Here is a 14061-nt window from a genome sequence, read left to right on the forward strand (position 1 = left end):
ACAGAAAAATGGCTTCTTTGCAGACAAACCTTTAACTATGCTGATCAAGAAAAAAAGACAGAAAACTCAGATAACTAAAATCAGGAATGAAAGGGAGGCCATTTCTACCAATCTTACAAAAACAAAACAGGTTATAAGGGTATCTATGAATGATTATATGCCAAAACACTAGATAACCTAGATAAGACAGACAAATTCCTAGGAAAATACAAACTACCACCACTGACTCAGGAAGAAGGAGAAAACTGGAATAGCTATAGAAATAAAGAGATTGAATTAGTAATCAAAAAACTTCCTACAAAGAAAAACCCAGGACCACAGGGTTTCACCACCAAATTCCACCAAGCATAGAAAGAAAAATGAACACCAATCCTTCACAAACTCTTCCCAAAAATCAAAGAAGAGGGAACACTTCCCAACTCATTCTGTGAGGCCAGCATCATCATGACACCAAAATTAGACAAAGATATGACAAGAAAAACTACAGACCAATATCCCTTATGATATATAGGCCAAAATCCTCAACAAAACACTAGCAGCACATGGAAAGGACAACGCAGCAGCCGCACCCTCAGCCAGGCCCAGGTCGGCGGCAGAAGCAGCAGAGGCATGGTGAGGACACTGACTGCAGGGGCACCGATGTTTCTGGCCGAGGCCCCAAAGCAAAAGAAAGCAAAGTGAGCAAAGACATCAATACCGTGGCTTCTGAGGCAGGGGCTGCCTGTGCTCAGAAAACTTCTCTGTTGTAAGCACCCTTCCTTCCAAGGCAGCTCACATACACAAGGCTCCCTCTCTCTGCACAGTGGCCCTTCCCACCCACCAGCGCTGTGGTCTCTGCTTCAAGGGCCGAGCTTGCTGTCTACCCAGGGAGCTGGGGAAAGTGGGGCTGCTGTTTGTCCATCTTGCAGCCTGCTTGGCTAGAAAACAGCAGAGAAGTAAAACACTGAAATACAAATCCCCAAGGTAATGAACAAACTGACTGTTTATTATTTACCTCCCAAACTACCATGCTTAAAGAGCTTTCTCCAAAACGGCAAGTGGTTTTTAAGGGTGCAGTGACCATGTGTCTGCTTTCCACGCATCTGTCACACACACACACAGCTCTGTGCTGTTGGAGAATCAGATGTATTTTTGCTAAAATACCCGGCCCCTGCGGCTTAAAAATAAAAGAAGCAGAGCTGATGCTTTCTTTGAGGAGACTCTTAGAGTCTTTTCTTTAAACTTTTTTTTCAGCCACCCACCACCCCTCGCACCATCATTAAAGCCTTATGCAGTCCAAGAAGTTCTTACAAAGAGCTGCTTCTTAAAGTCTGCACTTGCTTCCTCAGCGTTAGGTCACCGTCCCTGTGTTTTAGCTAAACACGCCTCAGGGCTTCTCCCGACTCACTGGTTTTCTGAGGGCCGCCGGGCACCCTGGTGAAGCAGCCTCCTCATTGGTATTCTCCTTCTCAGACGGAGCATCCACACTGGGGCTTTCAGTCTCTCTGTTAAGGCCGTCAAGCTATCAATGGGAGCTCCAGTTCATCTGAGAACTGCCTGCTTCTAGGCAAGTCCTTGGCACAGGCCAAATGTCCCCTTTTCAGTGTAAAAGTGCCTCAGGGGTGGGCCACCCAGCTGCCACCAGGGCTCCAACCACTACTGTGCACTCCTCTCCCTAGACCCGGCTGCAAGGATGCATACAGCCCAGACCCGGCTCCCTGGAGGAATCGGGACTCTGGGAGGCACGGGTGGTGGAGAGGAAGGAGCTCTGGAGGGTCAGGGTCGTGGGCGGTGGGTTTGATTCTGCTCTGAGCTCCCCTCTAGAGCCCGTGTCTGGCCCATCTATAAAACGGGGGGACTGTCCACCTTGCCTCTCACGGGGTCAGATGGGAACGTGGATGAGAAGAAGGTGGCAGACAGCAAGGCAAGGGAAGTATCCCACTGCCAGTGGCCTCACCTGTCCAAACACGTACAGCAGCCCGATCGTGCCTCCGGTCTGCCCGCCGAGGACCGCGGCGATCATGGAGTAGACGCCGCCGCTGCCCGCGCCGCAGTGCTCCCCAACCCCGATGCCGGACAGCACGGGGACCAGGGCCACCAGGGCGACGAAGGACACCAGAAACATGCCCATGAGCACTCCTGTATTTCCCTGCAGTGGAACAGCAAGGAGTCAGGTCAGGGTTAGGGCCCCTGGGGAGCACAGACCACCGCCCCCACATCCCAGGGGGTGGGCCCCGCCGGAAAAGGACAAAGGCAGCGCCACAGGAGTAAGGCCTGGGAGAAATTCCAGATGAAGGCAATGTCCCTGCAGCAAACTCTTCGTGACTTCCCAGCGCTGACAACGTAAAGTCAAAGCTATGCCATACCCTCACGAGGCCCCTCCTGGTCTGTCCCCTCTCCACCTCCGCGGTTCCCCTCACCCCCCTGCCGATAGCACACATTCCCCGGCCCCACCGCCGTGTGCGGCAGCGTGAGGTCACTGCTCCCTCACCCTCACCCTCTTACCCACGCGGATCCCCTGCCTGGAATGCCTTTCTGCCCATTCCTCCTCCTTGCCAGGTTCACTCTGGTGCATCCTTTAAGACTGGGTTTAGGAGTTTCCTCCTCCAGGATGCTGTCCCTGTAACCCTTCCTCCGGGCTTAGTACTTACCACAGCACTGATTACACTGAGTCTGTTTCCAAACCCAACCTTACCTCTGGGCTGTGCGCCCAAGAGAGCACAATGAGGTTTTCTTGTTTTGTAAGGGGGTGGGTTGGGGGGGCATTAGGGCTTTTTTTCTTGCTTTCTTTATTTCTCTTTCATTTGTGTGCACCGCATTCTTCCTGCCCCTACTCCATCTACTCTCTTCTCACACCTCTGACTTTCATCACCTGAAAGTTATCTGAACAGTTTAGAAGTTCAATGCATTGAAAAATAGGTTTACATTTAGGTATGAATGTATACCTTTTGTAAATGAGTAAAGAAATATTGGGGGGAGAAGAAAAAGGTGAATATTTCCTTCATTTCTACTTTGATATCAATTTAGATGGAGGTTGGAGAGTAAAGTGGGATTACTGTATTTGTTAATCTGTTGGATTTTCAGCTGAGAGTAATGGCGTATCACACAAAATTATGATTCTGTTAACAGAGAAAGGGAAAAAATGGATCGCAGCTTCCCACAGAGGACTATATGATAGCTAAAGGATTAGGTTTCATTCAGTTACTTACTTTGTTGATTTTATATTTGTAGTGAACTAACATAATTACTATTTTCTTCCTTTGTTTGTGCTTTTAAATTGTCTGCATGGGATAATTTTTTAAAGTCTGTACTAATCTTTAGGTTCTTATACAAAAACTGCACCTAACATTTTTCAAATTATAAGTATACTGCAAATTATTCTTTAGAAGCAATACTTTCTATTTTAAAATGATTTGGGCATGACCTTAACTTAATTTGATGCCATCCCATAGAAGCTCCACCTTATTTTTGGCATTTCACATTTACCTTTTTTTCTATGTTCAAATATGATTTTTCAAGTAAAACTAATGTCAGAACTGAAAAGGAGAGATCATTTTAGGACAAAAGAATGCACTTGTGTGGTATGCAGCCTCAAAAATGGCCCCAGTGGTCCCCACCTCCCAGCATCTGTACCCCTGTGAAATCTCCCCTTGAGTGGGGAGCAGAACCCTGCAGCAGTGTTGGGATGTCACTTCTGAGATGAGGACATGAGAAGACCGTGGCTTTCATCTCACTTGCTCCCTCACTCTCTCGTAGGTTGCTGGCCCCGAGGGAAGCCAGCTGCAGGTACTGAGGCGACCCCTGTGAAGGGGCCCACATGACAAGGCCTGACAACAACCTCACAAGTGATCTTGGAAACACAGCCTCTACCAGTAGAGCCTTCAGATGAGACTGCAGCCCTGACCAACAGCTCGGCTGCAACCCCACAAGAAACGCTGAGCCAGAGGCACCCAGCTAAGTTACACCTGGATCCTGAAACCACAGTAACTACAAGGTAATTTGTATTTGTTCCTTTAAGCTGCTAAGTGTTGGGTAGTTTGTTATGCAGCAATAACTAACACAACTTCTACCTTCAGTTTGGGGACGGGACTGACACTTCTAGATGGCCATTTCTCAAAAAAAATCACCCAGCGAGAGGGTTAAGAGGAGGCGCTAAGATTTAAGAATCAAAATAGAGAGGGCTTCCTCTTCTCTCCACCCACTGTTCCAAAAGCACCCCCGGCAAAAGGCAGAGCCCAGGGCCCAGGCTGTCACTGCTGGGCGTTCCTCTGCCACAATGGTCAGACTGCTGGGCCTCCTCGGACACAGACTGGAGAGATGCTGGGCAGTGAGGTGGCTCCCAGAAAGGGGAAAAATCAGAGGCCCATCCCAGAAGCCCGAGATGCCTGCCGGGATGAGGAGTCTGGACTAGAGGCTCTGTGTTTTTGTAAGTGGGGGCCCCTGCAAACTTGGCAGGAGTATGAGAGGCAAGAATTCTCAGCATTCACACCAGAGAAGTTGCTAACCCTGCTCTAAGCTTTCCACGCATTAATAAAAAAAACTTTCAGACCCATCCTGGCTATGGCTAAGGCTGAACCCTGAGCAGAGGGCCTGGGTATGGAGTAGGGCAAGTGCTCAGGAAGCTCTGGCCTCGCTCGGGCCTCCTAAGTGGGCTCAGAACCCCACACACCCCACTACAGTGAAAGTTTAATCCCCTGGAACTTGCACATGAGATGGTTAATCTCATGTGCCAACTTGGCTAGATTGTGGTGACTAGTTGTTTTGGCAAACACTAGTCTGGAAGTTGCTGTAAGTGTATTTTCAGGATGTGATTAATATGTATAATCAGTTGACCTTAAGTAAAGGAGATTACCCTCCATAATGTGGGTGATTCTCATGCAATCAGTTGCAAAGACTGAGCAACGTGCAAGAGCAAAGACTGAGGTTTCCCTAAAAAGGAATCTGGCCTCCAGACTGCAACACAGAAATTTTCTCTGAGTTTCTAGGTTTTGGACTCAAAAGACTGCAACATCAATCCTTACCTACATCTCACTTGTCCTACAGATTTTTTACTTGCCAGCTCCCATAATTGCATGAGCCAATTTCTTAAATACACACACCTCTCTGTATCTCTGTGATATCATAGAAAATATATACGGCCATCCCTCAGTATCCACAGGGGATTAATTCTAGGGCTGGCCACGGATACCAAACTCTGCAGATGCTAAAGTCTCGAAGTCAGCCATCCCTTCCACGGTTCTGCATCCATGCATTCAGCCAAACACAGACCATGTAGTACTATAGTATTTATTTTAAAAATCCACGTTTAAGTAAACCATACAGTTCAAACCCATGTTGTTCAAGGGTCCACTGTATATTGGTCTCTTTACCTGGTTCCTGGCACAGAGCTCCTGAAACCTTGTCATTTCCTAGGTGATAAGAGCCCTAGGAGCATCTCTTGTTCTAACTGGATGGGAGCTGGTCACCAGAAAGACCAAACTATGATTAGAAGCTTGGAATTTTCACCACCGCCGCTACCAACACCGCAGCCACTGCCGCCACAACCACCACCACCACCACCACACACACTTCTCTAGAGAGGGGAGAGGGACTAGAAATGGAGTTAATAATTGATCACGTGTGATGAAGCCTCCATAAAACTCCCAAAAAGTATGGGGTTTGGAAAGCTTCCAGGTAAGTGAACATATCCAGGTACCAGGAGGGTGATACACCCCAACTCAACAGGGACAGAAGCTCCTGCTCTTGGGACCCTCACAGATTTTGCTCTACATAACTCTTCATCTGGCTGTTCATCTATACCTTTTATCATGTGCTTTAATAAGCTAGTAAATATAAGCAGGTGTTTCCCCAAGTTCTGTGAGCTGCTCTAGCAAATTAATCAAATCTAAGGAGGGGGACATGGGAACCCCTGATTCACAGCCAATCTGTCAGAAGCACAGGTGACCACCTGGACTTGTGACTTGCATCCAAAATGAGTGGGGGCAGCCTTATGGGACTGAGCCTTTAACCTGTGGGATCTGATGCTATCTCCAGCTACATGGTGTCAGAACTGAGTTAAATTGTAGGACACTCAGCTGGTATCACAGAATTTTGTGGTGTGAGGATAAACCACACATCTGGTGACCAGAAGAGTCAGAAGTGAGGTGTTTGGTGTGGAAGTAAGGGGAAAGTTGAGAAGAGAACTGTAGGTTTTTACACCTCCCTCTCCCTCTCTGGGGGGCACCAGATGAGTGGGAGGATCCCAGGGAAGCTGGAGAGGGTCCTACACTGGGGGCAAACTTGCCATCCATCTGCTCTCTCTGACCTGCCTCTAGTCCCTCCCACAATGTGCCCTGACTTCTGTGCTCATATTTCTGTAGTTAAACCCATGGTGAGGCCTCTGTCTGAGACCCCAGTTCTCAGGATTCTCATTTAAAATGCAACACTAGTTACTCAACATGCTTGGTCATGCATCATGCTTCTGGAGCATTTGTGCTTCAGGAATCCGTCAACTGTACCATGGAATGCCCAAGGGTGACAGAGCTTTCCCCATCACAGGCCCCCAGGAGGCTCCAGGGCCACCAGCCCATCACTCACCACCAGCCAGCCTGTCCTCAAGAAGAGAACCACCCCAAAAATGTTGATCATGCAGGACGTGAACACACCATCCCAGGTCCCGAACAGCACTGGCTCCCACATGAACAGCTGGATCTTCCACCAGGGCTGGGGCTGGGCCAGGGCCTCCTGGAAAACAGGGCACATGGAAGTCAGCTCAGCAGCCATGGGAAGGGCCAGTGACAGGGGGCACCGGGAGCTGGGAGAACTCAGCTGTAAAACACTCTCGTCTCACTGTGCCCACAGGCCTGTGCACACACTGATTCCCATGCCCGTGTGCAGCGCAGACTAGTTGTTCGGCCCACTCGGTCCCTTTCCTCCTGGCCCCTTGGAGACTACATTTCCCAGCATCTTTACAGGTGGGCGTGGCCACATGACTGAGGTCCGGCCCCTGGATCGTGGGTGAGAGTGAGATGCTGGGCTCCAGCTCCGTGGCCATGCGCTCTGCCATCTTGCCTTTCAGTCTTCTGGTCCTGGTGGGAACAGCAGCTTCCAACAGTTACTGATCTTTGGGAAACCTTCCTTTACTTAGCTGTTTGCTCCCCTGGCCCTTCTAACACTTCTGTAAGGAATTCTGTGCACTGAATTCCCTCTGTTTAAAATACCTAGGGCAGTTTCCATTTTCCTCATGGAACCCTGGCTGATAGGGTGACCCCTAGCACCCTTACATCCATACCCCAGTATCCCCATGCATCATCTGGCGGTTGCCTAGAATTAAAGGCTAATAAGTGATGACACAGATGCCTTCCTCATTCTTCCAATTCAAAATAATAAAGGCACTTACAGAACACTCATACAGAAACTCTTTACTAAGAAGACTTAACCTTGTGGAAATACTAAAGTACTAAACTTAAAAGAAGTACCACCCATCTGGAACCTGCTCCTGCACAGGTTTAGTAACTGATCAAAATTCAGACATCACTCAAGTCTCCCAATGGCCTCAAACCATCTCAGCAGTGATTAACGATTGTCACCTGGGGGTCGGGGAGGGTGGCAGCCAGCTAAGACCCACTGTGTGCAGTAAGGCTAGTTGCTGCGTGGATGTAATCTATAACCTCAGTGAGAAGGCAGAAAAGTCAAGGGACAGGGGAAATCTAAGTCCAGAGTCAGGGGCAGGGCTCTGCAACAGCTGAGAACAGTGGATGTGCCCATGATCTAGGACCAAGGCCAGAGGCCAACTATACTCTGTCAAAACCAAAAGAGAGGATGCCAGCTTCTCCCCTTGTATTACCTACCCACAGACAAAAAAAGAGCTTCAAGAAGTCATCAGGGACATTAATGAAGCCATGCGGGACAGGTGGGCTGGGGGATTCCTTGGAGCCCCTGTCCATCCCTGATGCCAGCTGGACCCCCTTTCATCTGAGTATATTTCTGTTCATCTGTCTTTCACAAACCACTAATGAGGAACCTGAAAGTCAACAAACGTGAGAACAGTGATCATGTCTCAGAGTGAAGTCTTTGCCAACCTATGCTTGTCCTTGAACAAACGGTACTGAGAGACGTTGTGGTGAATGTAAGATTGTTTCCAGGATCCTAATCTCAAAACTCAGGACCTGGCCCAACTTCCTGTCTCTGCCTGTGCTCACTTCCTACCATGGCTTGTTACAGGCCCATTATTTATTAGAAACAGTCATAACAATAGCAACTATCAGCAGCAACGAGTAATAATTTAGAGAGTGCTTTCAGCTTCCACATCAGTTCCCTCCTTTGATGCTCACATCACCCTGGGGAGGCAGGCAGGGAGAAGGGCCCTGTTTACCGCAGAGGAAAGAGAGCCCGGAAGGAGAGACACGTTCGCCCTAGGTCCACGGTTGGGGTTTGAATTCCCCCATCCAGACTGTAAAACCTGCACCACAGATTAGTTGCCCTTTTCTCTTCTAAATTTCAATCTTTCAGGCTCAGTTTCTAACATCTTGGACTTCACGTAGTTGTTAGTGCGTCTGCTTTACCCTGAAAACTCCTCTTTCATCCCAGCCTTTGTATTTCCACTGAAAAGGCTGTTTTGTTTATTTATTTATTTACCTAATGGTGCATGCAAAGCCTTTCACTCCCTGGACCTCACTGGACTAAATCAGCCTTAAATGCTCCATAGATGAAGACACTTTACCCTGAGAATGAAGGTATAAGTGGTTTGAAACAGGTTTGGTGACTGCGTCATAACAGCTTATTTCAGGATGTTTAAAGGAGTGTGCCTCCCTTTCCTTACTAAGTGACAAAAGAACACAGCTAAGGCTTCCCAGAGCCTGCTCATCTGACACTGGCAGGAAGAGCTTGAGTTTGACCCAAGGTTGGGGCCTTGATGTTTCTAGCGAGACAGACATAAGCCAGTTAGAGAAAAGGAGGAAGGAACAAAAGCACCGAGCAAGGGGAAGAGGACGAGACAGGGAACCCTGGAATAAAATGCCAAACAGATGCCACTGAGATCCCAAGGGATCATTCCTGGCTCCCTGCAGACAGCCTGCCTCTGGGCATCAGCACAGAAGCACCAGCCTGGGGGCCTGTCCTTCTCCCCTCTCCCTAGTCCACCACACCCTCCCGCCTCCCCACTTACAGGAAGCCCCCAGCCTTTTGCACTGCGCCAGTGGTGACCCTGTAGCAGAGTACTGGCCAGACAGCTCAAACCAGCTGCCTTGCACAAGTGACTACTTGGTCCATGGCTGCTGCAGTTCTGACACCGCTTCCAGTGTGCGGCGGTTTTCCTGACACCAAGCAATTCTCTGACACCAACTGGGTGTCCTACAATTCAACTCAACCCTGACACTATCTACCCAGAGACAGTGTCAGATCCTGCACTCAAGGGCTCAGTCCTACCAAACTGCCCCTCAGACTCCAATCACAAGACTTTGGCTTCTGACCCACGGTCTATTGATTGGAGGTTCCAGTGACCCCCCCTCCTTGGGTTCAATTAATTTGCCAAACTGGCTCACAGAACTCAGGAACATTTTACTTCCATGCCGTCTCCCAGCCGGCATTCTCCCTTCATCTCCATGTGTTCACCAACCCAGACGCTCTTCAAACCCCCTTTTTGGGGTTTTTATGGATGCTTCATAGGCACAATTAATTAAATCACTGGTCACTGGTGACTGATTTAGCCTCCAGCCTCTCTCCCCTCCCTTAAAGATTCCAACCCTCTTATCACATGGTTAGTTCTCCTACAACCAGCCTCCATCCTTAGGTGATTCCAAAAGTTAATAAGAAACCCAGTTGTGGTTGAAAGGCATTTGTTATGAATATCAAGACACCTTATCACTTATCACTTAGGAAATTCCAAGGGTTTTAGGAGCTCTGTGCCAGGAACGGGATGAAAACCAGATATACACTTATTACAAATCACAGTATCACAACTGGCTACTCCCCAGCTCTGCTCTCTGTCAATCCCCCAGACAGGGCACCATAAACATCCTCAAGGGGCAGGTTCCTCTCTTTCCTGAGGACCTCAGCTTGGCAGGAACAACTTGGCAGGTTCTGGGGCACAGTGACTTGGAGCCTGGCCCCAGGCAATGACACCTGTGTGCTGCTCAATCCCCACCTCCCAGAACAAGGAGCCAGGCTCGGGTCCCTCAGAGCCCAGGGCTGCACCCCACACTGGACACGCCATGGCCACCTGTGGGTGTTTTAGTTCAGAGACAGCAGTCATTCTCCGTGCTTGAGCAGGGTTCCTAGAAAGGCAGGGTGATCACACCTGAAACAGTCCAGAGTGGGAAACTCTTGGCTTCCTGTGTCCAGCAGGCTGAGCTGAGTAAGACAGTGAACAGCCCTGCCACGGGAGCTCAAAACAAAAAGCTCTGCCTTTTGTCTCAAACAGGCACCTCCCGCAGGCCACCCGCCAGCCCTTAGTGAACACATCTGAAATGTGAGACAATGCCTTTTCTCTCTTCTGGCAGCTGGAGGAAAAGACACTGGGTGAGAAACTCCACTTCTGCTCAGTCGGGTCAGGAGTGGGTCAAAGCAAGACGCGGCCTGCCCCTTCCTCCCAGACGGAGACTGGCTGTGCCTGGAGAATGCGCACATGCGCCAGCGGCTTGCTTTCCGAAAGCTAATTAATCACACATCAGAGAACAGCCCAGGTGCTGCTCAGCTGTGACCCAGGGCCAGAGCAGGCGCTGCGATCCTCTCCTCTGGCTCTGAACGGGCACCACAAGCTGGAGCTGAGCAGGGGGCCACCAGTGCCACCTGCATCCGACGCAGACAGCTACAGGCCTGCCTCCAGGGGGGATGCCCCGTTTAGATGAGATGATAACCTGAAAGCTTGTTGTAAGCATGGAGCACATTGGGCAGTTTTAAATGTGGGTGAGGATTTCTTCATGGAAATTGGGAGGAAAGGAAAGAAAAGAGGTCTTATTGACTGTGCATTTTCTATTTGCCTGGCTAACTCGTCCTCACATTCCAGGTGAGTCCTTGCTCTACAGCTCGGTCCCGAGAGCTGCCTCCCAGCCCCTGCCCAGTCCCAGCCTCGAGGCGGCCGGCTGCCCCTTCTGTATTGTACTAGGAGGCCGAGCGTGGGCACCCCATGAGTGCTCGGCCACCCCAGCTGAAGCTGGTCATGGAAACCGCACTACAGCAGAAGAGGTGAGGACCCGTGTGGAGTGGGCAAAGTCTGATTTCCCTGGAATCGAATCTGGGCAGCACCCTTGGTCAATATTGATTTAGCCATTCCTAGAAATGTGAGATCTTCATAGCTGTGTGGATCGCTTCTGCACAGAATGAGTTCGAGAGCCAGTGTCTACGTCACAGCAGTTCCCACACACTTGATTGGTGGCTTTTCCATCTCATGTGTCCTAATCCTGATCCAAGGCTGGGAATCTCCCAAGGCACAACCTGGTCTGACAACCACACAGGCCTAGGAGTGGCAAGACCCTCAGACACTATGAAAATGTGATGTTGCTGGGAGTCCCTGTTTGAGTTCTACCTCCCAGAATCACACAGATACTCATTCCCCCAGAGCAGCCACTTCTGCCCTCAGAACACACAGCCCAAAGATAAAACACTCTGGACACCTGGCACATCTCACAGATCACAAATTCCCGTAGCCTGTGGCCACCTAAACAAGAGCTTCCCCTGCCCTTCCCAGCCTCCTTGGCAAAAGGACAGAGACTTTCCTGCAGGACTGAGGCTGCCACTAAAAATTCTACCTCAGTTTAATGCCAGGAGGAGAAACGCAGACCCTAATGCCCTCCCCCAATAACAGGCAAACCAGCTAAAAATCAACTTCAAAAGATTTATTCTTCCAGATGCTCCGGTGGATCAGACAGTATTATACCCATTTAAGAACTCTTATGTACTGACTAGTTTTCACTTTGGGAATCACATTAATGTTTTACATGCTCAAAATTAAACAAAATCAAATACAGTCAACAAGATGAGAGAGAAAAATTAAATGCAAAGAGAAACAAATTAACCTAATTGTATTTCTAATGAATAACATAATCACACTGAAGGTGGAAAAAAAGCTGAGCTGAGTAACTTTTGAACATAGTACTTTGACTATTGCTCTCAGTCTAAAGATAAAAAACTACAAACTAATAAATATTCTAGATAGAAAGTTTGCTTTGCAGGTGTAGGAGTTACCACTTCTGAATCTACTTTCCGTGAACTGTAGGACTGAGTAAATAAATATATTGATTGGGAGTCAAGCTTCTCACTGTTGGAAAAGGGAGTTACAACTAAGGAAAAAAGAAAGAACAGAATTCTTTCTTCTAACCCTGGAGTGATAAATTTGCATTAGAGGTATTAGTTTGAATTTAATATATAAAGTTATAGAGCTAGATAAATATAAATATACATATTCCTTCTCTCTGTCCACTTACAGGGTCTATAAGCCAAGACACCCCGGTAGTAATGAACATACCTAACACCCAAATCTTGGTCTCTAAATACCATTTCTCACTCTAAGGAGCCAGAGCTCTTTGGAGAAATGGCTGATTCAGGGCTGGGACAGAGAAAGTACAAGATAAGCCTAGAATGTGCCAAAAAGTAAGTCTGTGCCCCTACAAATGATGAGGGTGTGTCATAAGGACATAGGAGCCAGCTTGAAGAGGCCCACTCTAGAACAGTTTGAGCATCAAAATCAATAATAATAGCATTAGAATACTCACGGAAAAAATAAGAATCTGAGCCCATACAGATATAAGTAAACGAATAAATTAAAATAAGCGGAAAGAGGGGAAATCCTTCTTCAGAGTAGAAGACCAACTAATGTACGTAGAAGAAATAATGGTGTTAGAAGATCACCGTTTTGCAGTCATCACAGCAATAACTGATTCTGCCAAGAGTCATCAATGGATGCTAAAGCTAGTGGGTAAAAGATGAGGAACAGGATATTTCCCTAGTCTCAAAATACCCCCCTCAAATTATTTATTAATTACAAAGGGAAAATTAGTAACTTTAGAGTGGACTACTCTAGTGGGCACCACCTTAAGTAAGTAACCAAAGTTAACATTACTAATAATGGGACGAGTGAAAAAACTGTACTTCCTGATACAATGCCTGGGAAAAAACACAATTATCATCCTATGGGCTCCTGCCAAAAATGCAAAACCCAAATCTAATCACGAGGCATCATGTTCCAAACTGAGCGACATTCTACAAAATAACTGGCCCGTGTTCTGCGAAAAATGTCAAGGTCACGAAAGACAAAGAAAGGCTAAGGAACTGTTCCAGATTAAATGAGACTAAAGAGGCGTGACAACTAAATGCACTGTATTGATGCTGGACTGGACCCTGGGCTGCGGGAGAAAGCTATAGGATAGTAGCGGGATAACTGGCAAATGTGGAATGTGAACCTGGATGAGATAATAGGATTCATCAATGTTCCATGTGTCGCTCTTGATAAATATGCTGTGGCTAGATAAAAGTCCTGTTCTTAGGAAGCAGACACTGAAGTATTTATGGGTAAGGGGACGTGATGTCTACAAATTACTTTCAAATGGTTTGGGAAACTGTATACAGAATATAATACGTATTAAATCTATGGAATAGAAAGGGAGAGAGCACATGCACAGATAATGAAGCAGAAGGAGAAAATGTTAGCTGGTAAATCTGAGTCAAATATATGAGGGTTCTTTGTACTACTGCAACTTTCTCTAAGTGTGAAATGCTATCAAAATTTCAAAAGTTTAAAAATAAATACATAATGACTGCAATAAAAGCAATTAAAAAAATAGCCCAGACATATTTTTAAAATAGCTCACTCACTCTTGTATCCCTAGTGCCCAATATGGAACAGGTACTTACTAAATGTGTTGGTTGAACGAATGAGTGAATGAATAAAATGTGCTTTAGAAAGTGACATTAGACACCTGTTTTAAGGTAGCAGACAGAATATTCACTTTCCTATCTTCCAAATGGCCATGAAAAGGACAGGCAAGATGTAATTTTTTAAGTATGAAACTATAACTTTAACTAGAAAAGGAAAAAAACAAGTGCTACCAGAAGATCAGACATTTGGAGACATTCCTGCAGATGGACTTGAAGGGGCAAAAAAAAAAA

The 14061-nt window shown here is 47.4% G+C and overlaps 1 protein-coding gene across 13 annotated transcripts in view; it reads right to left on the bottom strand.

Moving 5' to 3' along the window:
• Positions 1–14061, bottom strand: part of SLC12A8 (solute carrier family 12 member 8) — a 121595-nt gene that overhangs the window by 94526 nt on the left and 13008 nt on the right. For 10 of the 13 annotated variants that reach the window (XR_004320250.1, XM_032480833.1, XM_032480850.1 and 7 more), the window contains exons 3-4: positions 6556–6702; positions 1937–2128 (exon numbers count right to left, since the gene is read on the bottom strand). Coding sequence is in view for 12 of the 13 variants with exons in the window: in XM_032480833.1 (XP_032336724.1) it covers positions 1937–2128; positions 6556–6702 (339 nt within the window). In the remaining variant the exon portion in view is untranslated. The remainder of the gene's footprint in view (positions 1–1936; positions 2129–6555; positions 6703–14061) is intronic. The other 3 variants (XM_032480844.1, XM_032480851.1, XM_032480852.1) reach the window with 1 other exon arrangement.

Source organism: Camelus ferus, chromosome 1 (genome assembly GCF_009834535.1).
Source record: "Camelus ferus isolate YT-003-E chromosome 1, BCGSAC_Cfer_1.0, whole genome shotgun sequence".
Lineage (NCBI taxonomy): Eukaryota > Metazoa > Chordata > Mammalia > Artiodactyla > Camelidae > Camelus > Camelus ferus.